The sequence below is a fragment of the Colletotrichum godetiae genome (genome assembly GCF_030913485.1).
Source record: "Colletotrichum godetiae strain CBS 193.32 chromosome Unknown BDP55scaffold_5, whole genome shotgun sequence".
NCBI lineage: Eukaryota > Fungi > Ascomycota > Sordariomycetes > Glomerellales > Glomerellaceae > Colletotrichum > Colletotrichum godetiae.
This window is the reverse complement of record NW_026851253.1, coordinates 1,441,152-1,468,882: the sequence shown is the minus strand read 5'-3', so window position 1 is coordinate 1,468,882 and position 27,731 is coordinate 1,441,152. Positions and strand designations below refer to the sequence as shown.

The window sequence follows — 27,731 nt, the reverse complement described above, 5'->3', positions numbered from 1 at the left end:
CAGAACCCAGAAAAGCGTAGAACGAGAGTGTACAGTTGAATCATTTGCCATGATTCGACAGAACTAAGTAAGTATGAACATGAAGGTAAAGTATTTACATCTCGTTCAAACAACAGGACCTACAGAACCCAACCCCACCTTTACCCCGCCATGCCTGAAAGTGCCATACCCTCTCCACGTCTTGCTCATTGCCCAAGAAAGAGATAGCGAGCTCATTGATGAGGGACTGCAGATGCTCAGAGACACTGAGAGTAGTAGTCATTCGACTTGGTGCAGACGTAAGGAGATTGGCATGTAGTAGGCCCAGTCCAGCCAATACCACCGCACTGGCCCCAGCGAACCTGCCCCGTGCCAGAGGCAGCAGTACTCGTAGTCGCAGCAGCAGACGTGGTCGTCGTAATCAAGGTCGTCGCGCGAGAAGTCGTAGTCGGAACGGCACCAGTGGCAGCAGCAGCGAGAACAGAGGAAACAGACGTGTACGCAGGCTTCTTGTTAAAGCTAGCATCCCAGAGAAGAGCATCACCGGCACCGCTGAAAGTCTCGGGGATCCAGCTGTACTTGTCGGTGAAGCCCCAGATGGTGACACCGACGCACCCAGCAACGTCCAGGCAGGAGCCGACGACGTTGGCGTAGTCGTTACCCTGGGTGACGAGAGCGGCGCTGGAGGCGGGCAGGCTGGAGTGTCGGATGTCGAGCTCCGTGTAGGCGACTTCAAGGTTGAGGGCGGTGAAGCGGCGGAGGGCGGTCGCGAGGGCGCTGCGGCCCGGGGTGGAGCCCACGATCAGGTGGCCCTGGAAGCCGACGCCGTCGATGGGGGCACCGGCATTCTGGACAATGGTGACGGCCTCATAGACGCGGTTGGTCTTTGCGCCGTTGTACTCCAGGTTGTAGTCGTTGTAATAGCTACGTCGTTGCGTTAGTGATGGGACCTGGTCGTAAGAGGTAGGTGCCTTTCTGACTTACAGCTTCGCGTTGGGGTCAGCGGCCCTGGCGGCTCTAAAGGAGATGGGGAGGTAATCCGTGCCGAGGACAGTGTAGAAAACGCTGGTGCGCCAGCTTCCATCGTCGGCTGCCGCTTCATTAACGACGTCCCAGGCGTAGCACTGGCCAAGGTAGTGCTTCAGAACGTTTGAGATGTGCGTGTTGATGACGGCAGTTAGGGTTGCTGCTGTCCATGATCCGCTCGAGACCCAGTTTGGGAGTTGAGAGTGCCTGGTTCCTGGTCAGAGTTGCGCACCACCAACACCTAGATGTGAGGGGGTTTCACCATGTCAACGTGTGGCATCTCAAAATCTGTCCATTTGCCTTTGCAATATTCGGGATCTTGGAGAAAGGTCATCTCGTTAGCCCGCGTTCAGTCTAGCGATTCGGATCCCAGCGATTGGCGCTTCACGTACATCATCTCCCGAGGTGTAAGAGAAGGTGTTCTGAGTAGGCTCGGTATACGCCCACTTTTGTCCGTTCTCAGGTACCAAGGAACCGAATTCAGCGGTATTGTTGACGATGGCCATGTAGGCGGCGTCCGTGGTAGTGCGGCGCTCATCAACGGCCGTGCCGAAGTACTTCAGGCCGGCGCGGACGGCAAGGGTGTTTAGTTGAGCCGACACGAGGCCGGAGCCCAGCAAGACCGCGAGAACAGTCTTGGCGTACATGATGTTCGGCTCTCTGATATTAAGTGATGATCAATTATCCGATCGATGCGCACGCGTCTGACAATTAGAGCACCACTTCCAACTGACGTCTTCCATGTGGCGGGCACCGTAGACTTATAGATGGTCTCGAATTACCATCACCGCCGAGTTCCTAGCCGGGGTCACATTGCATGGCGTTCAGCTTCCGGCCTTGGCTCTCATCAGGATGTCTGACCGTCGGACATGACCTTGGAATAGTCTTGCATTCTCGACGTTCCCACGTGTGGTGTGGCATCGCCGGCCCGAAGGATATGCTTCCCGCTGCCAATCACACTCGTAAAAGTTAAGGAAATCATCGTGAGCGTTCAGCATCAAGCAGTTAGGACCATCAGATCTCCTGCAAACCCATTCAACCTTTTTACCCGGACTCGACCTCTCTCGATCGCGTCATGTGCAGCTTTCTGGGAACTTTTTCGGTGTCTCGCTGTACCAAATGGGCACATTGGCCGCGCAAGTCAGACGGAGGAACAGCAGCAGTGCCGTGGCCATGTCTGGCAAACTGACTTGGTGCTCGGAGGGTGCTCCGAGAATTTCTGTGCCTGGGCTAGCGCGAGGGGGAGAAAGTGGGCATCCCGCCTGCGCCGTAGGCCCATTACCAAGAATTTTTTCATGGTCGCATGTGAGCGCGGGGTTGCTGCGCAGACGGAGGAAACAGAAGAAAGGGTTTATTCGAGAAAGAAAGGTTGTCGTGGTATGCAAGTGGTGGGCGTCGACGAGCTCATTTCAAGGTCCGGGTCCAGATACCAGGATCTGAGGATATTCCACCAGTAGTCACCCACGCACGGTACGATAATGAAATTCAAACTCGAGGGTCTTTGATGAAGGCCCTGATAGTCAGGGAACCGTGGCTACGGGAAAGTCAAGGGTTAGTCCATTGCCGCACTCCATATTAGCCTGAATATCTTTTCGTTTGCCTTCCCGTTAGAGTTACATCGCAGCAGGCGTCTGATGCTTGGCAGGACAGCCAATTTGAAGTCGCAGACGCGCTTGTTTGGAAGTGGAAAATCGGCCACCGCCGGCTATCAAGCGCAACAATTTGAGCATGCGGATCAATGGGCAGTGAATAATTTAGTGGGGGATTGTCGCGACTATTTGCAGTCCCGGCATTCCGATCTTAGCAAGATTGGTACACGATCTCTGGCCACTTACTTGACGCGTATCGTGAAGTCGAGGGAGTCAGGTTAATCGCGATAGAAGTGCAGCTAACTGCCGCTTCTTCTCCAATTCTAGTCTGGAGGTAGCGGCAACTTCTCCACTGCACACAAAACTCAAACGCAAATTTGCGTTCAACGTGCCCCGAGCGTGTTCAGACGCCTGTCAAGAACTTCTCCTCAACACCAGGCATTTCAGCAAAATCGTAAATGATGCCTTCACCAAAACATATGTGATCAGTGGGAGGCTTGAACTCCCGGCCTTGGCATTACACAACATTTCAGGTGAAATATTAGTACCACGCTCTAACCAACTGAGCTAACCGACCCGTTTCCGAGTTGCTATGTGACAGCGAGAAAGCGCTTGAGATTGGGCGAGCTGTCCTCAGCTCCACAAGGTCAACCTGCGGGCTCATTCAGCGCGAACAAGGGGGGCAAAACCGAGGACAAAGCTACAACACCTTGTCTCTTACTGAAGTCCGCTTCTTTGGAGACTTCTTACTTCCGATTCAACGGCCTTCACGAACCTTTTATTGAATTGTTGGCATAGACTCTACGAGAGTTGTCTAGAGGCGGAACCGACAGCCAGATGGAAGTCGCTTTCATTTGGCCGCACATCGAACGCTCTCATAGCTACAAGTCAAGTCTAACAACTATTTTAGCTCCCGCTGTAGAATTCCAAAGACAAATATTAGTTACCTATGTAGAACGACTCGAGAGTACTTGCATCTACAAATAGACTTGATGTAACAGCTTTAGTAAACTGCAGCTTCCATTTGTCTTCAAGCGAAACTGGGCATCAACTTACACCACAGAAAGCTCAAGCAGTGATTGGCCTACAATGCCACTCCGAACTGAGCGCAGTCGATCTGAGGCGCCGTCCTCCTCAGCCAGCCGCACGCTTCCGGGTAGTCGGCGATTACGTCGTCGCGCTGGTAACTTTTCATTGCGAGTTTCCATCCGGGCTATACCGCTCGTTGCAGCGAGCTCTGCGGAATGCCGCGGCACAAGCGAGTACTCAGAGTCATTCGCAGCCAACGGCACCGACATCAGACTTCCTGACATGGAGTGCTACTTGGGTCAAGGTTCGATGACGATTGAGTGCGAAGTGGATGGCCCATTCGTGATCACACCTCGGCGTCCAACTGATACCAGCCACAGTGCGATATCATCAGATGCAGGATCTCTGGTGCCTGCCTTGATCAGCCGTCCTAACCATTATCCCTCCAACAGATCGAGTTTTTCAGCTCCAGAGTCTTCGCGAGGCCGTCGGCAGTTTGCGGAGAGTCCTATCCTTGGTGGGGGAGCGTCCCATCGACAATTTGAATTCCACGGCGAGCCATCCTTACCATTACTCCGCTCGCGACGGGTGGAAATGTTTTACCGGGATAGCGTTGCTCCAGTCCCCTTGATGCCGGTGTTTTCGGAAGTCAGCAGCGTTTCCAGCAGTTCTCAGCGACTCCCTTCATCCCCGATAAACCCCCCTCCTCAGTACTCTGAATTAGTTCACCTTGCCGGGAATGGAAGTTGGACCTCTAGCCTGGAAGAGCAGCAGGCGCTGGAGGCTGCTGCAGATGACCTTTCTGACATCTGGGATTATAGTACCTAATTGTTGGGTTCAAGGAAATTGGACTGTTCTTTGGTTGGGGCTTTCTCGGTTGCAACATAAGGAAGAGAGTTTCAGTTAGGGAATAAGCATGAGGAAGAGAAGGTCAAGAACAATTTGAATGCGGACTGGAACTGTTTTCGTTTGAAGATGATGGCCTATGATATTAAGCTTCCCAGCATAACCATGATTACAAGCAGACCTACGTGCTCAAGTAGAAGTAGCACATCTAGACAGGCGAATACCATTGCAGCAAGTTCGTCTCACTGTCGCTTGGTAAAGCTCAACTGGCACTCATCCTTGGAACAAAGTTAGCATCTACAATCTACACACTTAGACGTGGCCGAAGACTTACCATGGGGAATAGAGTAGCAAATACCCTAATCTCCTCCGACTTTTCCGTTGCATGATGCTTCCAGTCGATCTCCAACGCCGCCTTGCCAATCATGGCAGCCATCGTCAGCGGCACATACCTCCTTGCGAGGCAATCATGTGGCCCAGCACCGAATACCAGCCAATTCTTAGTCTTAGACTCGGCGTCTCCGGTGATCCATCGGTCAGGGTTGAAGAATTCGGGGTTGGGGTAGACATCAGGGTCGTGCAGGGCCGGGTAGCATGATGGAATGATCATCGACCCCTTGGGGACAGTGTATTTCGGCGTGACGGGGAAGTTCTTAGTCGCGAGGTAGGGAACGAAGATGACGGGCGGCCGGAGGCGGAGGAGCTCCTTGATGACGGCGTTGGTGAAGGTGAGGGACTCCAGCATGGGGAGGTCAAAGGGCTTCGTGCCATCACCGCCTCTCGCTGCAAGGTTTTCTTCTCTAAGACGTTCGACGACATCAGGGCGCTGCGCGAGAACTTGGAAGAGCCAGGTGGTAGCACTGCTTGACGCATCCTGCGATGCAAAGAGGAAGGTAAAAAGCGTCTCTGAGATCTCCTCATTGGTGAACTCTCTGATCATGTTTGAAGGCCTCACGGCATCAGTCTCTCCAGCAGCAACCTTCGCGCGATACTTGTTGGACTCCATCATATGCAGCACCCAGTGGTCAACAATAGATGTCGGTGTCGCGCCCTTGGCCATGTTGGCTTTACACGCGGCGGCGTACTTTGCAAACTCGGCGTGAACCTGATCAGCGACACGCTTGCCGAGCCAGACTTTTGTTCCGGGTATATACATCGAAAGCGGGACGTTGACGAGTTCGAGGGCTGCGGTGACGAGGTAGAAGTCGTCGGCAATCTTCTTGACGGCATCTTGGGAGATGTAGTCGCCAAAGAAGGTACGGCACGAAAGCGCGCAGTTGATTTCGCGAAAGAGAGCCATGTAAGCCATGGGGTTTCCGTTGTTTGCCTCGCTGGCGGCGACGAACTTGTCAAAGTACTCGCCCAGCACCTTCTCGTGAACCGGGAGGTAGGTTGCCATTGCCTTGTTGGTGAACAGGGGCATCAAGCCCCTTCGGTACTCGGCATGTTCTCTACCCTGGAGAAAGACCCAGGCCTTGTGGCCGAGGATGTCTTTTGCGATGGGTACGATGCATGGCTCGGCGTATGCTGGGGACTTAAAGACCTTGTGGGCAATGTCGCGATCAGAAGCGAGAACAACGAATCTGTGACACCAATTGTCAGTAAATCCACTGGCATGAGTTCGAGGAAGTTCTCGTCTTGAATTAGCCACTAACTTGTGAAACACTGATACTGTTGGTATTCCTATTACAGGGATGGTTCGAACCGTGGGTGACGAAGAGGTCAAAATCTATATATATTTAACTTCTGTATAAGGTGTAAAAAGGAGGTTCTAACCGGAGGTTAGGTAGACTATAGATCTTATAAGTATAATCTATAAGTGGCCCTTATACAGGCCCCTTACTTTAAGGTTAAATTAGACTTTTAATCCGATACTGACTATCTCTCTTTTTTATTACTTAACTACGGTGGTTAGAAATATAATTTGATCTCGGGCTCCTTCGCTAAGGCTGCCCCCTTTTCCTCCTTTTTTTATTCCTTATAGGTTACCTATCCCTCTATCCATATTATCGCCCTTTCTTTACTAACAAAGTACTCGAGCCCTTTATTAGGCATTATCTTTATAAAAATATCTACTAGATTATTATCCCTATTAATCTAACGGATCTTAAAGATCTCGTAGCGTTTATACAATTACCGGAGGGCCATGATATTTATTATTAACCTTTTCTCCTTTATAGTACCCAATTTAACAAGGCACTTATATAGCAAGTATAAATCGGTATAGACGATTATTAATATCGTAAAGATATTAAATCGATCGGTAATCCTCTTTAGTATCGTTAAGATCGCATATACAATATCGATACCGTTAACTATGTTATAGACCTCTAAAGTAAGTATACTTTATATAACCTTTTTACTCTTTATTAATGAATAATAGATAATATTATTACGGATTATGAAGTTCTCCTCTCTTATTACCTTATTAATAAGGATTATTATATATCCTAATTACGATATAAGGTCGTTATTATTTATAAATAAGCTATTAACGAATATATAGAGCTTTGCCTCCCTTAGGTCGATAGGTTAGTATATAAGCCCTTTATCGAGGTTTACTTACTGCTACTATAGCTATTAATTAAGGGTATTAAAGTTACGTTCCGTTGGCAAAATAGCCTATGCTACCTTCGCATAGTTAAAAATAGCCTTTAACTAATAAATACTTATAATATAAGCTCCTCGTACGAGCTCTACTTTATACCGCTTTTAGTAATCGGTTACCTTTAGGTTAATAAGGGTGATCTTCTTACCTTACCCTTTCTATTAGAAGACGATATTCTTACCCTTAATCGTAAGGATCCTACCGTTAAATGTAAATAATATGTCCTTTATAAGGATCTTTTTTAGTTTAGTAGTAAACTTTACTTTTTCTAGCTCCTTATCCTCCTTTTTTATAAAGGCCGTATTAAAAAGCCTTAATATATCGTCGGTCTATATTCCAACGATTCTAAATAGATTATTTATATATATAAAAACTAAAAAGTAAGGATCGTATATTAATATAATTATTAAGAGCTTGTCGATATAGAAATCATAGTATATTACCTATTAGTAAGTACCTGACTTTATAAGGCCGTAGAGTAGCTTCAGTACTTTAATAATTATATTATCCGGGTATTTACTTACTATCTCTCTTAATAAATAAGCTAATATCTTCCTTATAAGCCTTATTACCGATTAGGTATATACCTAGGTAATATCACGACTCTAGATCCAGTATCCTTTTTACCATAATAATATTATTAATACTATTATTAATTATTAGCTATAGCGCTAAACTATCGGTAACTGCATAAGTAGTGCCGCCTTCTTAACGTTGCTATAGCTTTATATTATATACTTTAATTTCTTATATAGTTAATTTATCCTTTTTCTTTTGATCTTATAAACTATTTATAATTTAAAGATATAGAGGTTCGTGTACTTCTTTAGGTCGTAGGTGATAAATTTATAGACCCCTCGATCATATAATATATCGGCTTTAATAAGGTTAAAGCCTTTATACGGTCGTCCTATAATTATAATTATCCTTTATTCTTTTAACTTAACCACTATTATAAAATCTACTTTTTCTTTGGCCGTATAAAAGATAGTAGTAGCCTTAGTATTAAATATGAATTACCATTAAGGTACTTTTTAGGGTCTTCCTCGGTATTTTATTTACGGTAAGGGTACTAGTTTTTTTTCTACCTTATCGTCTAAGGGTGCTGCAACGATAATCTCGTTAAGGATGGTTTCCTACCCCTTATCGCTTGGTTATTCTTTATCGTTTTGTTAAGGTAGTTCCCCTAGCTCTTCTTCTTTTTATATATTAAAAATCACTCTGCTAGGGTCGATATAGTACGGTCGTACCTGTTACGGCCAGCTAGTCGTAGTGAGTATGTTTGCAGAAGTTAAGGCTGCGATACTAATAAACAGCGTGTCGTAGTCGTGGATAGCTTCCCTGAAGCTATGTCTGTAAGTCGTGAGGTAGGTAAGGCTTCGGTGATCAATCGTAGTCTTGTCAGAAGGGTTCTCAGTGAAGATAGCTGAAAGTGATCGCAAGATCTGATACTAAGTTGATTGCTGAAGAAGCTATGGAAAGTCTGTCCTTGAGCCCGGCTCAAGTCCATCCTATATACAAGTCCCGTATACTATCTGAACAGTTCCTTTGTGGTTGGGACCGATATCACGATGTCGGTCCTACAGGGGTGGACCGCCTTTGTCTCGTCGGTCCTGTCCATGGACCGCTTATCGTCCGTCGGTCCTTCTTATCATCACGTGACTTGTCCATAGTTCTTCCGACCCGAGAGGAGTCACCCTGAATCCGTTCCTCCGCATATATGGTGTGGTAGCCGCCGCAGGCCTTGTGGGGCGAGACCCTGGCCTCGTCATATGTGTTGGGTCGTAACATCAGCTCCTCCTCTCAAAGGTCTAGTCCTCTAGGCCTATAAGTAGGTCGTCCATTCCCAGGTTGGGGAATCGTCAAGTGTTTCGTCGAAATGTGCTGACACAATGTCAGGTCGAATTGAAAAATCGAATTCCAAAGCAAAGTCCAGAAAGACAGAGATAAAGGATCGTGAGCGCCTTGCTCTTTTAGAATTTATCGAAGCTCGTTCGGTTGTCGCCGATATGCCTTGCACTCGTTGTTTCCGTGCGAAGGTCCCGTGTCGGTTTGGTGAAGGTTCTTCTCGTTGTCGGACTTGTGTTGAGGCGAAGAAGTCTTGCGACGGGGTGTTGGTGGCTTCGACTCGTGAGTTCATTCGTCACCTTTTTTTGTATCTTCTAACGTTCTTTCGTAGTTCAAAAACTCAATGCCCAGCAGAGAGAATGGGATGAAAGGGAGGAGAAGGCGGGTGAGGAGCTATTGAAGCTTCATGAGGAGTTGGCCCGTCTTCAGTCGTTGATGGCTACTGCCGCTGGTCGTTTGTCCCGCATTCGGAAAACTCGGAGGTTGGTGCGTGAGCGTCAAGCCGAGACCTTTCGTCGTGGAATGCAAGAGATGGATGAATCTGACGCTCTGGAGTCCGCGTTGGATGCTCATGAGCGTGGAATGGTCGAGGAGTTGCAGTTTATGCAAGTTCCAAATGATGTGGACTGGTCTACTTTCGGGATTGGCGATGAGTTCTCGTCTTTGGGTCCGTTGGTGCAGTCTTCCGATAGTCCTCAAGGAGTTGCCGGGAGTTCTGGAGGTTCGTGATGGGTTCCCATGTATTTTCCTCGTGTCCGTAGTTTTTCCATTTGATCAGGAATTCTCGTGTTTCATTCCTGACCCTGTGGTCGATGATTCGTTCGACTTCGTATTCTGGTTCGTTTGGTTCCACGATGATGTGGTCTTCTGTGTGCGAACCCTTGGGTGCTGGTTCAAGAAGTGAAATGTGAAAGACTGGATGACACTTCATTGTGTCTGGGAGTCTCAATTTGTAATTGACGTTTGAGACTTTCTGAATGATTTCGAAAGGTCCAAGTTTTTTGTAGTCCAATTTGTCGCTTGGTCGTTTCGTTTTGATGTTGCGGCGAAGAAGATAGGCGCTATCTCCCTCTTCTAAGGTTGGTCCTCCAATCCTTGATCTATCCGCGTTTTTCTTCATACGTTGGCGCACGAACTCGAGATCCAAGGACGCTTTTTCTTGGATTTTCTTGAGTTTCGCCACGTCTGCTACTGCTTTCACAGCTTGTGGTCCTTGTCGTGCTTCTCCATACGCTGTTGGCTGGAATCCGTAGTTCAGGTAGAACGGAGATTCTCTTGTGCTTTCGCCAACTGCACTGTTGTATGCGAATTGGGCCATTGGTAACAATGTTACCCAATTGTTCTGATCGTAGTTCACATAACAACGGAGATATGTTTCGAGAATCTGATTGATTCTTTCTGTCTGACCATCGGTTTGCGGGTGGAAAGAGGTTGACAGTTTGTGATCTGTACCAAGTTGCGAGATCAGAGATCTCCAAAACTTTGAAGTAAACAGAGAGCCTCTGTCAGAGATGATCTCTTTCGGCCTGCCGTGGTTGGCAACAACGTTTTTGAGGAACGTGTACGCTAATTCCTCTGCGCTGCTGGATTCTTTGTAGGGTATGAAGTGGGCGAACTTGGTGAGTCGGTCGACTACAACCAAGATGCTGTCGTACCATACATTCGTGAGTGGTTCTTTGGACTTTGGTAATTTGACGATAAAGTCCCATGTAACCGATTGCCATGCTTCCGTGGGTGGTTGCAATGGTTGCAGCTCGCCATAAGGCTTGTGCGGGCTGTTCTTGCTTTTCTTGCAGATCGCGCAATCCTTGATTGCGTCTGCAACTTCAGCGCGTGTAGCGGATTTGTCATAGTGTTGTCGAATCCGTTTCCATGTTTTGGTAACTCCTTGGTGGCCATGTGCGGGTGCACTATGAATTTCCATGATGAGCTCAGGGGTCATTCTTCCAGTCGGGCTGGTATTGATCTTTCTGGCTAGCATAAGAAGCTTCGTAGTTGGTACAAGGCTACCGTCCTTTTCTTGTTTGAGGATAACTTGTGTTTCCTCGGGGACCGTGACTTCGTGGTCAGGTCTTCTGCTGAGAGCGTCTGCTCTACTGTTTTCTGAACCTTTTCGATAGATGATTCGGAAGTTGTATTCCGATAGGAATTCGCTCCATCTGACTTGTCGCTTGTTCAGGTTCTTGTTCGTCGTGAAGTTTGCAAGATTCTTGTGGTCTGTATAGACTGTAACTTCATGTTTGGTTCCGGATAACTGTGGCCTCCATTCTCGAAATGCTTCGATAATGGCCATCAATTCCTTATCGTGTATTTGCCAGTTCAGCTCTGCTCCATGGAATGATTTGGAGTAGAAGCAGCATGGGTGAAGTTTTCCTTGCTCGTCTCGTTGTCCTAGGACAGCTCCCATGGCGAAGTCCGAGGCGTCGGTCTCGACTTCGAAAGGTTTTCGGGGGTCCGGGATCATAGTTACTGGCTCGGAGACGACCATGTTCTTGACTTTGACAAACGCCTCTTCACACTTGGAGTCCCAGACGAATGGGTTATCCTTTCGTGTTAAGTTGTTGAGAGGTCTGACAATGTTGGCATAGTCTTTGAGGAATCGTCGATAGAAATTGACGAATCCTAAGAATCCTTGCACGTCCTTGACGTTCTGTGGTGTAGGCCAGTCCTTGACGGCTTCCACCTTTGAGGCTTGCATGTGAATTTGTCCTGGCGTAATAGTATATCCAAGGAAATCCACCTTCTGTACGTGGAACTCGCATTTGGTGGGTTCGGCGTATAGTTTGGCGTCCTGGAGTTTCTGAAATACCATGTGGACATGCTTTTTGTGTGTTTCGAGGTCGGGAGAGAAGATGAGGACGTCGTCGATATAGACGACAACAAAGATGTCAACGTACTCCCGGAGTACATGGTTGACCATTGTTTGAAAGGTTGCCGGCGCATTGGTGAGTCCGAAGGGCATAACGAGGTATTCGAAGAGTCCTCTGCGAGTTCGGAACGCCGTTTTCCATTCGTCTCCTTCTTTGATTCGAATTTGGTTGAATGCTTCCTTGAGGTCTATTGCAGTGAACCAACTGGCTCCGTGCAATAGGTCCCTGAGTTCAGTGATGAGGGGTAGAGGATAGCAATTCTTCTTCGTGATTTCGTTGAGTTTCCTGTAATCGATAACAGGTCTTGGTTTCTTTTTGCCTTTCTTTGGTACAAAGAATAGGGGTGCTCCTGCGGGAGAATTCGACGGTCGAATATGTCCCTTACCGAGTTTTTCGTCGATGTATTCGTTGAGGTATTCCTGTTCCTCTTGATTCATGGGGTATATTGGGAAGAACCCAGGTTGTGTTCCTTCCTTGAGTTCGATTTCCATATCCCAGCTGCTGTGTTCTGGTAATCCTGTTTCTTCAGGTTCCATGAACAGTCTTGTGTATTTCCGGTACTCCTTGGGTATAGTCTGGAGTCGTTGCGATCCCTGATCGTCGGTGCCCGGTGCGAAATTCCTGTGATTTTCTACTGCTTTGATGAAGGCTATATATCGTGTTCGTTTTTGTTTTTCAGGTGTCGCGATGAATTCGTTTGAACCCTTTCTTTTAGGTCGTTCAGTGACTGAATTTCCCCACTGAACTTGGCCAGTTGTCCAGTCTATCCATGGGTTGTATTTTCGTAACCACGAGATTCCTAGGATGACATCGATGTCTCCAATCTCCGTGATGTCGTATCGTAGTTGCTCTTGATGATTGTTGATAATTGTCGAGAGGTGTACGGTCTCTCGATGGACATATCCTTCATCGTAGCCAACTCTTTCTCCTTCTACGTTTTGTAGTCGGTATGGGTTATCTTTGCATACCCATGGTATGTCGAGTTCATTCACTATTCTTGGTGACATGTAACTTTCTTGTGCGCCGCTGTCGATTATAGCGCGCAGTCTTCGTCCACGTATGTCGAGTGGAACTAATAGGTGTGCGTCGTTGCGTTGTCTGGTTACGCATAGGAACTTGTCTTTGATGTTTGCCTCTCGTCGTTCCTTCGCGATTGGCTTTCTTAGTTTTTTGTCATTCTCTTCCTCAGTCGGTCTTCTTGTTCGACTAGTTCTTGTCGTTCTCTCCATGCTTGTGTCTTGTAGATGTAGTGGATCTGGCATTGGTCGTGTCTGCACTCGTGCCAGTCCATGTCCTGGTTGTGTTGGCAACTCATGGGAAAGCTTGGGTCTGGTCCGAAGGTCGCTCTGTCGGTTTTGTCAAAGTGGATGAGCATCCAGTTCGGCAATTGGTCGTCGACGTAGACGTCCTTGATGGGTTGGTTGTCGCGTCTTCGTGGGTAGAACTGATTGTCCTTCTTGGGTGATAGGTGCCAAAGGCATTTGTCGTCCAGGCACTCTGCCCAGAACAACTCCTTATGGAACACATCCTTGGTGTCGAGTAGAGAGTGATCCTTCTTGGTTCGGGGTGTCATTGACACTTTCTTGGGTTCCCTTGTTCCATAGAACTGTAGGGTTTGTTCGTCATCGAGCGGATCGATGTTTCTGTATCTTGGTTCATCGGAATCTTCTTCAGAGCTGGTATCGTCAATGCTAGGACAGGATCCTTGACTGGTTTCCGTCTGAGTATGTCGTCGTGCGACCTCATGAAATTCGTCTGAATCGTAAGGTGAGTCTTCGCCAAAGACGAAGCTGCTAGAACCAGCCTGTGGTTCTTCGTTGATTCGGAAGTCGATTCTTCCTTCAACTTCTTCGAAGTCAAGGTCTGGTCTCTTGATGACTTCGATTCTGTCTTCGCGTGATAGGTCTTCGAGTTGTTCTTTGACCTTGCGAATGAGTTTTTTGTTTCCGTCTTCTCGTCTCATCATGCAGATGGACTTGGTTGGGATTTCTTCCTTTCTTGCTACCGCTAGGGTCTTGACTGGTGGTGGTGTGGTGTCGTATCCTGATCGACCTTTGTTCTTAGGTTTCTTAGGGTACCATCCTGTTTGTTCCTTGCTGTCTTGGTGCGTGAGACAGCTGTCGTCGTAGCAGGCTGTCCACGATAGTTGTACATGAGGAACCTCTTTGATCGCGAGATTGGCTCGTTTTTCCGGAACAGGTTGGTGTTGGATACGCTTAGGTTGTCGGCAGTCTCTTGCCATGTGTCCGGCTTTGTCGCAGTTGTAGCATTTGAATTCCTTCTTCTGGTGGGGTTGCTCTTTCTTAGCAACACTGAGATCCATAGGTCCGCTGTGATATCCGCTTGCGGTGGTTGTTGGTCTGTACTTGCGTCCAACATTGGGTTTGGGTCGATTGCCCCAAATGTTCTGTCCTTTACGTTCAAGGCGTCGTTCGTAGAGTCGGTTGTCGATCTTGACCGTCATGTCGATGTATTCATGGAGTTCGTCCGGTCGGTCCTGTCGGGAGAGTTCGTCTTTGACTTCCTCTTTCAAGCCGCGATAGAAGGCTGCCATGAGTGCATCGTTACCCCAATCAAGTTTGGAGGTAGTCTGTCGGAATTCCGAAGCATACTTGCTGGCTGAGGCTTTTTGAGTGAGAGTCATGAGTTTCCGTTCGGCGATTCGTTCTTCATCGGGGTTGCCGAAGGTTTCCTTGAGTCTCTTCTCGAACTCTTCGTAGTCGTCAAAGATCTTCTTCGTATCGTCATCCTGGAGTTTGCGTTCGTTCTCCAGGTGGTCTCTCATAGAAGGTTCGAACCAGGCGAGGGCATCCTTCTTAAGGAATGAAGCTGCGTAGTGAACCTTATCTGCTTCAGTAGAGAAGGAGGTTCCGTAGTAGCGCATGTAGGCCCTGGTTCGTGTGAGAAATCCTTGAAGGGTGTCCGGGGACCCGTCATAGGGTTCCGGTTCAGGGTACTTGGCTCTAGGCACAGAAGGAGGTCGTGGTGCCAAGAGTTGAGCATGAAGCTGCTCGTTCTCACTCTTGAGAGTGAGTATCATGTCGTGTAACTGCTGAATGGTTGGCGCAGCTGCCTTCGCGGGCTGCGTGGTGCCGCTGCTGCTGACGGTCGACATGTTCGTACTGTTTGGTTAGTTTTTCGTAGAGTGAACTTACTGAACAGGAGCAATCAAAGTGTTACGGCCAGCTAGTCGTAGTGAGTATGTTTGCAGAAGTTAAGGCTGCGATACTAATAAACAGCGTGTCGTAGTCGTGGATAGCTTCCCTGAAGCTATGTCTGTAAGTCGTGAGGTAGGTAAGGCTTCGGTGATCAATCGTAGTCTTGTCAGAAGGGTTCTCAGTGAAGATAGCTGAAAGTGATCGCAAGATCTGATACTAAGTTGATTGCTGAAGAAGCTATGGAAAGTCTGTCCTTGAGCCCGGCTCAAGTCCATCCTATATACAAGTCCCGTATACTATCTGAACAGTTCCTTTGTGGTTGGGACCGATATCACGATGTCGGTCCTACAGGGGTGGACCGCCTTTGTCTCGTCGGTCCTGTCCATGGACCGCTTATCGTCCGTCGGTCCTTCTTATCATCACGTGACTTGTCCATAGTTCTTCCGACCCGAGAGGAGTCACCCTGAATCCGTTCCTCCGCATATATGGTGTGGTAGCCGCCGCAGGCCTTGTGGGGCGAGACCCTGGCCTCGTCATATGTGTTGGGTCGTAACAGTACCGTAGTAATTAATACCTCTAGTAGTTAGTTTTAATCTTTCGCAACAATATAAGATTATTTATTAATTAAAATTAATTTATATAGGCCTATTTATTATTTTATAGTTTCCTTTTATACCTATACTTCCGAATTTAGGGGCATGTTGAGGTTAAGGCTTATGTCGGGCCTATTACGTATAGTAATAGCTTTATTAATTTACTTTCTAGTATTTGCTTTATAGAGAGTCTTTATTACTTTCTTAATTATTTACGCCCTCTAGGTTATATCTAGTAATAGCGGTAAGGCCGTCGTTATTTATAAATATACTCTAAACATAAATAGCATTAGAATAAGCCCCTTAGGTCCTATAATATTATTATAGTACTTAAATACCGTTTAGAAGTACTCTTTGTCTATTAAACTAGGGCTCTCTTTTTAAATAATTTTAAAAGCTTTTTTTAACTATTAGTATAATCTTTTTACTTTATTAATATTATAATATACTTTAATAAGGACGATTTTTAATTAGATACTGTACAAAGTAATATTTTCCTTAAATTCTACCGACTTAAAGCTAGTACCGGTATCGGTTCTAATGCCGTCTAGTAGACCATAATATATATCGATCCAATAGCGCTTTAACGTTACCTATATAGTCTTGGCTTATATATCTTAAAGGAATTAGCCTCCTTAGAATAATATGGCTTTATCGATTATATAGAATACTAGTCGACTATTCAAATAAAAGATATTAATAACGATTTCCTAATTAAAGTTAAGGTCGTTATGTAATTTGAACTTGAATCTATACGGGCTCTAGGCGTTTATTTGGCACTAGTAGTACACTATCGTTAATTACTCTAGAGCCCTTATTTCCATATCGTTCCCTAAATATTTAAGGAAATTATATAGTCTTATCGCCGACGGATAGCCGAATCGTTAATATAGTTACTTAAGTTCACTTTCTATTAAGTAATTAATAAACTTAACGTTTAGTTCAAGCTTTATAAACGCATACCTGTTACGCTTTATGTGCGGTGAAATAGTAATAATATTGAGATGTCCCTTTTAAGATTTCACTATACCTCCGCAGTGAAATCTCTAAGAAATACCTTGAGATTTCACAGGGAAATCCTAGGGAAATCTCCGTGATATTTAGTGGCCTTTTGCCGAGAATTCCTGGTGAATTCTTACGGGTTTCACTATAAGGTCTTTTACCATAGTGGTAGAGAAATTACGGTGAAATCTCCTTAATATCTATAAGAAATCGTAATAAATGCCCCTCACCAAGGAAAACCATTTCGTCTACGAAATTTATAAGATAGCGGAAGTATATTAGTTATGCTTTATAAATTATTTACTTATAATATATTGAAATCATAAGGAAGTTACATATATAAACAGGAGATTAAACGGAACAGACAGTTACTTAGTTAAACGAAAACCTTGATTTATCAATCTACCGGCTACTTAATATGATTAGAAATAGTACTAACTATGCTACTATAGTTCCTCCGCATATTCTCAGCCGAGGCATAGGTTGGGTGTTACTACCGCCTATCTAGCGTCATTAATTATGTCGATATCATCAATATTAAGTAGAGCGCCAACGTGAGCTAGAGTAAGTTCCTTTTTATTAATATACTCGACGAGCTTGTCCAGGTTCAAGTTAAAGAGCTGGGACTAGCTATAACGCTACGCATATATATAGGCGGCACCGGCGGTAAGACAAAGGTCTTTAGCCGATCTATTCTTAATTACATCGACAAGGGCGGTTTCGTAAGCCGTAGTATAGCTTTTACGAGCTTCGGCGTCCATCTTAGTAAAACGAGCGGTATTCACCAAGATCTTTAGATTATAAAGAATCTAGTTTAAGGGAAGTCTGCTTATAAGTTCGTTATCGGCCACTAGTAAACCGATAATGGTACGGAGAATAGCGATTACGCAGGGAACATCAATAATTCCCTCTCCCTTATAAATGAACGCATAAAGGCTAGGGCTCCAGTTAATCACGTCGACCGGACTAGCATCGGGGAGGCTAGCGAAAAGCTGTTTAGACACATACTTGTAGAACGTACGGTCATTTATAAGGTACGTAATACGGTCCTAAAATACTATAACAAAGGCAGGGGTCTTACTGGACTGGGTATTTGCAGAAGTAGCGCAGGCGGCTACGAACGGGTTACGTGCGGTGAGTTTATCCTTATATAGCGTACAGCGTACCTTAGTCGGGGTTTCGATGGCTTCATCGTCATCGGAGAGCTCGATGACGCTGCGCTTGTTGGTAATTAAAAGATAGGTCTCGTTGACTACATCGTTAATTCGGCATAGTACGATCTCCGAGCTACTTATGGCGAGGTTGGGAATGAGCATGTCGAATACCTCCTTTAGGTAGGCATATATATTTAGGTACTAGGTGTAGGTGGTCGTTATCGCCTTACAGAACTCCTCTTTCTTCATATCGCTACGGATATAGTCCTCGGCCAGGCCGCGCACGACCTTAACAAACTCCAAGCCTTTATAGGCTTTTCTAACTATCCTACGCTCCTTAGCGGCGCTTATAGTACCGGACGTACGGTTAGCATACGATACCGGGGTAACTAGGCGGTTTATCTTACGCATGCTAGGAGTCTAGATAAATTGTCCTTGGTTGTTGCGGGGCTGGCTGCTAGGCATGATTATGGATTCGTCGTTAGAGTGAGCGGAATCGTTGGAGGTTTGAGAGTCGTGCTTAAAGATATTAGCTATATCTTCGACATTTACGGGGATATTTTGGTAAAAATCGTTACCCGGGATTAGCGTAGGGGTCCAAGGTGTAGGACACTGGGCCTAACCTTCGTTAAACGGTACATTATGGTGAGCGATAGGAGGCTATGCGTTAAGGCGGAAGATCTTGCGGGCTTCCTCCTCGTCAGTGGTCTACGAAAATGTTACCTAATTCCAGAAGATTGTGGTCTTAAAGGTGTTTTCCTAAGGGCGTAGATACCCCTTAATAATGGCGAGATCTTGCAGCCGATGCGCGAGTACTGGATTCTAGAGAAGAGTCTAATATACCTTCTTACCTAACTTAAGGTTGGAGTTCAATAACTCTTCACCGCCGTAGATACAAATTGCTCGGAAGTAGCCGTCAAAAGTGAGATCATTTGGCTGGCGTCCGTTCTAGTAGGCAATGTAGCAGTATTTACAGAACCAGTAGTTGCAGGAGCGGTGTTCGCTAGTGATATTAAGGACTAGGTAGAACACCCTAGCTAAAGACATAGAAATGCCTTTAGCAGAATGAAGCTTAGTGTAATTTCGTAGTGAAATCACGGATACTGGAAAGTAAAGTAGGGTATATGATAGGTAGGTTGTGAAATATAAATACGGGAAAGTAGGCGATAGAAATATAATTATAATAGAAGGTTGGTTGCCTAGGGCGGTCCCTCGATTTTAAATATAGGTTAACGACCGTCCGATCTTAAGTAAGAGCTATGTATTTTTATAAGGGTGAATAATCTCCTTAATACCTTGTTCGCTGGTATTAAGGCGACGAAAGGCCGTTATGTCATTAGTGAAAGCTCATTGGCTGGCGGCCAATCGTCGTGAACGGCGGGGACTTTCTTCAATAATTACCCCTCCTTAGTTAGGAACGTACGCTGTGGTTACTTTTTGATTTCCCTATGATATTATAAGGGAATTATCCTGGTCTTGCCGTAGTAAAACCCTTTTTACTCGGTATAAGTGGACTATACCCTTTTATTTACAAGGCCTGCCGCGCCGCCTTTAAGGTATTACAGGTAGTTCACCTGGTTCTTTTGCTATAGGCTGTACTACGGCGGGGATATAAACTAGGTAGTTTGATGCACGCTTATCGGTAGCCTCTGCCAGCTGTTGCTCGAAAGCTTCCACTAATTTGGTCGACTCTATGGCGTTAGCGTCCATCTATACGTTATAGAAATATAGGTAATCCTTCTACTTGATAAGGTACTGAATCTTATTTAATCCGGGTCCGCGCCTTTAGGTACATTTATCTAGGATCCGTTTAACTTTATAATGACTATACTAGTCCCTCTATTCCGCTTAGCGCGGGTCGTCTATATCTACCGGTATTGCTAGGAGAGCGGTGCGGTTAAAAAGATCGGTCTGCGGATCTTAGGCTAGAATAAGGTATACTATAGATATTACTAGATGAACGTTTATGGTTAGTAGTAGGTCGAGGCGGTATACTAACGGTCCGACTTATTCTAGGACTTTAATCGGCTTAATGTACTGCGGGGAGACTTTTCTAGACGGATTTCCCGGAAGCTTATATCCTTTACCTAGATATAGGTGCACAAAATCGCCAGGGGCAAAAACTATATATCGGTAACCCTTATCGAACATATCTTTTATATATATCTGCCCCTCTACGATAGAAAGTTTTGCTTCCTCCTGGAATATATCGCGCTTAATCTTGTTGTTTATTACCGCAAGTAGACTTATTAGGCCGTTGGTCTTAAAGCCGTATAGTATCTCGTTCGGAACGTACTTAATTATAGACGAATAACTATTATTTAGGCTAAATTACATAGGGATTACTCTATATAACCAGTTCTTATCCGGAAAAGTCATGCACCATGCTCGGAGGGCGGATTCTACAGTTTAGTTTGTTCTTTTTAACTATCCGTCGGTTTATAGATGATATACTATTAAGAACTTTAGTGATATATTAAGTTCTTTCCATATATTTTACCAAAAGTTAGAGAGAAACTTCGGATCTTTATTAAAAATAATATTTTTAGGGATTCCCTAATTATAAAGTCGTAGTATTTAGAGAAGGCTGACGGACTAGTCTAAAGCTGTGTACGTGGTATGACCTGGTATAATTATAATAGATTTAAAAAACTTATCGGTCACTATAAGAACGTAATCGTAGAACGGGAAGTTTTACAGTTTCTAAAGGGAGTTATCCGTTAAGACCTCGGGTAATCCTATAACGAAGTCTATAGTAATTATATAAAAAGGAATTACCGGTGTAAGAATAGGTTATAAGGCCCTTATCGGCTTTCCTTTCTCTTTTCCTAACGGGCCGTAAACAGGATAATAGCGGCAATATTTTCTGATTTTAGACATTAAGTTCGGTATAATAAACTTATCTTATAACTCATACTATACTCGTTTATCTCCATAATACTGGTTTTCGTTATAAGCAGCGGCGATAAGTTCGTTAGCTATATTATTAGGAATATATAGCTTTCTTTTACCGCTATATTTAATGAAATAGAATAGGCCTTAGTTAAGGTCGAACGGTAAGGTGAAGTCTAGGTCCGCGCTTCATAGTATATCCCTATATTATTTCTAATTTAGTACGTTCCTATATCTATAGCGAATTCGCCGTCTTATATCGGGAGAAATACTAACGTCGGTAGACTAATAGATAAGCTTATCTTACTAAATATTATCGAGTTTACCCATAGTAGTTAAATCGGTTTCTTTATTTCCGGATAGAATTTACGAGAGTATATCGGGGATGATATTATTTATTCTAGGAATATAGATATATTTAAGCGAGAAACCGGATAAGTATTCGGCTACGAGAACTAACCGTAAGTTAGCTTATTTACTGTCTGTAGTTCGGAGCGTTGTTTATGTCATTGCGCTGGCCGTTAATGCATGGTCCGTTAGGATAAAGGTAGGGTTTTGTCTAGAAGATTATATTATTATACAGGTCTTCTTTATTACCTATACAAGGTATGCGACTTCTAGTTCTGTTAGCTAGTATTTCTTTTTTACGGAATTAAGAACTTTACTAAGGTAAAGGATAGGTTCAACCGATATCCGCAGTATAGGAGTACCTAGTACCTACTCGGTTCCGGTGCGCAAATAGAAGGCCATAGCGCCGTAGCCTCTTTTATGTAAAGCGTCTAGCTGTATAAAGAGCGTACAGTATGGGTCGTGGTAGAATAAGGCTAACGAATTTATTAGCACGGCTTTTACGTCTTTAAATACGGCTTTCTTTTACGGAATACCGTCGATATTAGCGGTATTATAGAAGTGTTTCCGTACTGCTCCCTGAACCTTTCCTTCTTTTCTACTTTATACTAATAGGCTTGTCTTTCGCCATTACAGAGCATCGATTCGTGAAGCATAACGTAGTATGAGATGGCGGAGATATCCCGTGGAGCTAATCTATTTTTCTAACGCTGAAAGGTTTATTAGGAAGCGGATAAGTTTTAAGGCTCTAATGCGGTCCTCAGTATTCTATAGTTTAAATATATCGATATTAAAACCTAGTAGTTTTATGGACGGAAATCTAAAGAAAAACTTATCTAGCAAGAAGGTAACGTTTCTTTTTTTAAGAACGTTAAAAATAGTACGTAAATATTTGGTATATTCTTCTTCCGTATCGGAGGTAATGACGATGTCGTTGATAAATGCCCATGTATACTCGGTATGATCACGGAGTAATTTATCGATGAATCGCTAGGCATACGCCGGTGAATTACGAAATCCCATTAGGGCTACGGTGGACATTTCTTAGCCACGATAGCTTACCATAGTTAATCGTTCTTAATACTCCTTTTTAACCAGGAATTAATAGAAGAACATCCGGGTATCTACTTTAATTATAAAAACTTTACCACGCACCTTACAGATAACTTCCGATTACAATAGTAGTAAGTATACGTCGGGTATAGTGACCTTATTTAGCGCTCTAAGGTCTACGACTATACGGCCCTTACATTTACCATTTACCATTCTCTATACTATAAAAAGGGGTACGCTAAACGGCATTAAAAAGTCAACCTATTTAGCTTAACTTCTAGCGTACATATTATCTATTTTATCGTCAATAAAACGTTAGTCGTCAATACCCTACGGGAATACGCGTTAACCGACGTTATATTCGTAATAGTTCAGAATCAGTAGTATCGTTATTTTTTCTTCCGGCCTTACTTTAATTAGACCGGTGAGTTTCTATATAGATAGGAAGTCTATAATAATGGTAATAAGCTTCTTAACAAATGATTCGTTACGGTTGAAAATGGTTACTCCTTCCGGAGTTTTAATCGATTCGTAGTCCTTGTTTTACTTAATGCCTATCTTTAATTCGGTAGTTAAATAGTTATAATAAAGTCCTTATTCCTCGTTTTAATTATCTTCGGTATTAATAGTAGTGTTTTATAAGTTAGAAATCACGTCTATAAGTAATATTCTTTGGGTAATATTACCGTCTAGCGGTTATAAAGTTCTTATTACTTCGTTTTAATAAAGGCGAAGCGGCTTTCGAAAAGACTGATTCTCGATATATACTACTGGACTATGACCTATTAGACAGTTAATATTACTGCCGGTTTCGGGTCTAAACAGCAGCAAATAAGTTTTAAACCTTTTACTATTAAAATAGGTACCATGGCGTGCTATAGTAATGGGATTACTATATTAACGGCGGATCTAACCTTGTGTTTGCATAGTGATCTCTTAGAATATATTACCATAAGAATTTCTAGGTTTTTATAGCTTCCGATACAGATTTTTCTTTCTAAGTTAAGGATATCTACCTTATTTGGAACGTTAAACTCCTAACCTATTAAGATACCGGCTTAAAGGTATCTTAAGACCTATACTCCTATATATAGAACGGCGGAGTAAGGTTTATTATTAATGGTACCCGTTATATATAAGTCAAATATGGCCTATCCTATGGTTTTAACGTATCCTATACCCATTAAAGTCTACTTAACGGTTTAATCAATTATATAGCCGGGGATTTAGCAGAGAATATCTTTTCTAATAGCTACTCTACTAGCTCCGCTATCCACGCAGGCTTGTTCTTACAGACCGTTAGCTCTAAAGGCAACGGCTATTCATATATAGTAGAAGTTACATAGTACTAAATAAGGATTAGCCGTTTCCTATAGCAGACTTTCGAATTAGTAGATATTATTAAGGTTTTTTAATTTCGTATTCTAATAAGTCGAGCAGTATATGCGTTATATTTGCTTAGTGCGCGGTAGTTTTACGTAGTATATACAGCAGCTTAACGAAATAAAATAGACATCATCATATCCCAGAATATACTAGTGATCGGATAGGACGGTCTCGTCATTAAGGATATTAACTTCTTCAGTACTATCCGACTCTTCGGGTTAGCTATCGGATATTTCTATAGAGGATACTAACAATTCTATAGTATAAATATTAATAATATAGTATCCTTCGTTTTATATTTACTATTAGACGTCCTAGTTGATTATACCGTCTTTATTTTATATATAGATTTCCTACACTAAGTTAGTTCCGTCCTTTTAGTACTTATATACTAATCGCCATTAATTAACCTGATTTGGACGGTTAGATTCGCTGTTTATTAGTTTATTACGGTTACTTTAGTTAGGGTTATCCTTCTACTAACAATATCTACGCTCTCTACGGTGGTTACTGTCCATAGGTCGCTATAGTGAGCTATTCTACGGCTTAAGCGGCCCTACAACGGTGGTTTTATCCAATGGTTTAGTCTGCTACGGTAGCGAGTCTACCTAGTTAATACTATCCTTTTAGAATAATGATTTTTGAAGTGTAGACCTTAAAGGGTACTATTTCCGTCCAGTCGAGTCTATAATCGAAGCGGTTTTGAGCTAAGATTTCCAACCGCAATAAACGTTTCGGCGCTAGCCTTCTTAGTAATTAACTAGGTCATTAAACTAAGCGCTACGGTTGGTAAACTTGTTAAGTCTTGGTCTACCCGCTATAAGGTTTACGTTAATCCGGTCATAAATTAGTCTAGAGATTTGTTTAGGTAGGTGGTCGGCTGCGATGGCCAGTTAGCTAACTCTAGTAGCGAAATAACGGAGGTCTTTATTATTACGCATATCTTCTAAAGTGTAATATAAGCGGTTGAGTTGTGCCTGGGCGATGGAATGCAGTATCTTGAACCGCTCGCGTAAATACTAGGACTATCGGTTAAGTCCGTGGCTGATATCGCGTAATTTATACTGGATGTCCGGCATAATATTTCTAATGTACTAATCCAGTGATGCCCCTAGAAGGCATTTGTATAAGTTCAGAACGGTAGCTTTATAATGTTGCTGGGATTGTGCGGCGTAGTGCTAAAATACGTTAATAAATCGGTTAACGTTTATCTAGATGTTCTTAGTGCCCTCTATTCGTATGTCTCGGGTTTCGGTATATTTTGAAGAGGGTTTAAACTAGCCAATTTCCTTGGCGTTGAACGTGACCCTCTGCGGGTAGAAGTCCGTTGCTGGACCATAGTCCTTATCGTCTTCATCATCCGGGTTAATGCCTTTCTATTCGGGGTCATTCTAGTTACCTAGCGGCGGAGGAGGTCCGGGAAAGTTGTTATCCGTATAACCGAGGTAAGAGCTTTCGTATATTAAACCCGATTATATAGCATAAGGTTTATTATCCAAGAAAGAGTTCTCCTAATTGGAGCAAATAGGATACCGAGACCCGGGATGGTGTAGCGTACTACGGGAAATATACTACCGTCCGCAGTACCCACGATCGCACGGTATATAGTTTTAACATAACGTTTACCAGCATAGATAAGAGGTTTTATCTAGCGGGGTATTATTAAAGCCGGGGTAAGCTAATTAGCTATTACCTAAATAGTCGAAGTTTTTAGACTTTACGGGGAAACCTTTACTTCTATCTATAGCAAGGTATTATTCGTCAAAAGGCTTTATTACGAAGGAGACTTTTTACTCTAGTTACTTTCCTTTAGACACTAATTATTCCTTGAAAGCGGGAAGAGGCTCTGGATCCGGTAATAGCGGGGAAGAGGGAAGTTTTATCTCCTCTAATAATGGCCTTAAGTCCGGGGGAATCTAGTACGATAGGATTTCTTCCGCTATATTTATCGATTCTATAAAGATAAGCTATTTTAGCGGTAGCTGATTTTATAAATGAGGAACAATACGATCTCGGTAAACCGGTTCCCTATTTAGCTACATAGTGAATACTGCCCGGAATCGTCCCTATTATTACTAGGAAGACGGGTATGCGGATCTATCGATTTACCAGCCGGGGTTTTACGTGATTAGTACGGCTCTTGCAATTTATAAGATTAGAGTAACCCGGTAATTCGGCTTATTAATAGACTTAAGGCGGTCGTAATTCGACATATAAGCTGCAATTAGCTAGGCGGCTCGATCCTGGTTCTCTAGGATTGGAATGTCCCTGAATTCCTAAAGTAAGTTAACGTCGTTATCGGCGTTTATTCATCATGATTTTATTATAAATAGGGTCGACGCTTACTTAGCTTGCCTATTCCTATAATAGGATCAACGCTTGTTTAGCTAGCCTATTAGTATAAAAGGAGTTAACGCTTATTTAGCTCGTTTCTTCCATAAGTAAGCAACTGCTCATTTTATTAGAAAAGAGGTTGTATTACTAATTGTTACGCTTTATATGCGGTGAAATAGTAATAATATTGAGATGTCCCTTTTAAGATTTCATTATACCTCCGCAGTAAAATCTCTAAGAAATACCTTAAGATTTCATAAGGAAATCCCGGGGAAATCTCCATGATATCTAGTAGCCTTTTGCTAAGAATTCCTGGTGAATTCTCGCGGGTTTTACCGTAAGGTCTTTCACTATAGTGGCGGAGAAATCACGGTGAAATCTCCCTAACATTTACAAGAAATCGTAACAATACCCCTATTATCGATCGACGAGCTTAGAGTACTTTCTATTAGATATTCTATTCTTTATATTATTAAATATAATACCCAATTTATCCATATCGTTTAGGTATAAGAAGAATAGTATATTGACGGGTAAAATATAGAAAATCATCGTTCCAAATCATATATTTACATCCATAATACCTAAGGTACTTATCTCTTCCTTTAGGCCGAAACTAATCCTCGTAATACCCGTATTTATAATATTAAGGGTCACTAGTAAGATCTTTTGGAGTATGTAGAATTATCCCTTACCCCCCGTCGACCATTATAATACCCCGGTATCTAGAATAATCCTATAGAAGGTTTCCGAGCTATACCTTTCGCTAATATAGAATACTTATACTAGATTACTATAAAACCCTCCTAATAAGTATAAATTACGTACTTATAAGTCCATCGTTCTCTTTTTCTCCTTAGGCCTTTTAACCTTAGTATAAGCTATAGCTATAATATTAATATTCGTGTCCCCCGTATTATTAAACGTTATTGTTAATTAAAAGACCTTCCCTTACCAACTATAAAGGAAAGCCTACTTATTTAGGGCTTATACCGCTCTTTATTTATTTAGTATCATATATCCTCTTAAGGTTAATAAGGTAAAGAAAGAATAGGTAACATTGTTAACTTTATTAAAGTCGAGGTCTTAAATATATAAAGTAAGATCTTCCTTGCTCTTAAATAACTTAATTACGTTTATTAGATAGTCCTTATAGACTATTAAGAATTAGTTAAATTAATTACAGCCCGTCTTGCCTTATATACCCTTTATTTTTTTATATTAATCGTACGACTTAGTACGTTCTTTATTAGAGTAGTTATTTAACTAATAACCCTCTTTTTTATATATAAAGCACTTTCCTTTCTGTAGTACTTGGTTAGTGTTAGACTAGCGCCCCCCTAAGGAGTCTGTTCTTCCCCTCTAGCGGTTACTATACCTTATCTCTCTTTCTTTATTATTATATGTGCGGTCTACCTAGTATTATTAATAAGGGCCTTTATAAAATTAGAGGTAAGTCTAATTTAGCATCCTAGCTTCGATATTAAAGCTAGACCTTAATCTCGAGTATAGTATTTCGTAATCCTTAGGCGGTTAATATAAAATCATCTTTATCTCTAATACCCTCTATATTACTATATATAAATAACCGACCTTTTGCTTATTAGTCCCCTCATTTAGCTACGTCCTTACCAGTTTATTAATCTTATTGATAAGCTCCTTAAAGATCTTAATTTTCGATTTTCCTTCTATTATTCTAGCTATAAAGCTAAATAATAATGCCCTCAGCTCCGAGAGGAGCTTAAGGCTCCTATCTTAGGTCTCGAATTAACTTCAGATTATATCAACGATACTAAGAAAGTCAGTTCGATCAATATTACGCACCGTTTAATAATAGTACTTAGTAGCTTTCCTTATTAATATAATATTAATTACTAAATAATATTAGTATTCTCGGATACCGACTTTTTCGTAGTAATTGTAGAATATTATAAAGGTTTCTTATAGGACCTTATATCTCCCCCCTAAGTATAATTTCTTTTTTAAAAAGATCTTCTTTAGGTTAATAAACTATCT

General features: G+C 43.1%; 3 protein-coding genes and 1 non-coding gene across 4 annotated transcripts; 1 reads left to right on the top strand and 3 right to left on the bottom strand.

Annotated features, from left to right (window-relative positions):
- Window positions 1-236: 236 nt before the first annotated feature.
- BDP55DRAFT_724602 (family 10 glycosyl hydrolase) lies at window positions 237-1,652 on the bottom strand (the record flags this gene model as incomplete). The annotated part of the gene is made up of 4 exons (XM_060578906.1): window positions 237-903; window positions 964-1,212; window positions 1,268-1,323; window positions 1,398-1,652. 4 exons carry the CDS (start codon window positions 1,650-1,652, stop codon window positions 237-239), a joined length of 1,227 nt encoding a protein of 408 aa, XP_060434732.1.
- Window positions 1,653-3,076: 1,424 nt separating this feature from the next.
- Window positions 3,077-3,171, bottom strand: BDP55DRAFT_t58. The gene has a single exon. It is a non-coding gene; the product is annotated as a tRNA-Ile (tRNA).
- Window positions 3,172-3,683: 512 nt separating this feature from the next.
- Window positions 3,684-4,451, top strand: BDP55DRAFT_627708 (uncharacterized protein; the record flags this gene model as incomplete). The annotated part of the gene is made up of 1 exon (XM_060571794.1): window positions 3,684-4,451. The coding sequence occupies one exon, from the start codon at window positions 3,684-3,686 to the stop codon at window positions 4,449-4,451; it is 768 nt and encodes a 255-aa protein (XP_060434731.1).
- A 181-nt stretch (window positions 4,452-4,632) lies between these two features.
- On the bottom strand, window positions 4,633-6,057 carry BDP55DRAFT_753933 (cytochrome P450; the record flags this gene model as incomplete). Its single annotated transcript, XM_060580703.1, has 2 exons — window positions 4,633-4,747; window positions 4,804-6,057. Coding segments are annotated over 2 exons (1,290 nt in total), but the record flags the coding sequence as incomplete, so codon positions are not given.
- Between the last annotated feature and the right edge of the window lie 21,674 nt (window positions 6,058-27,731).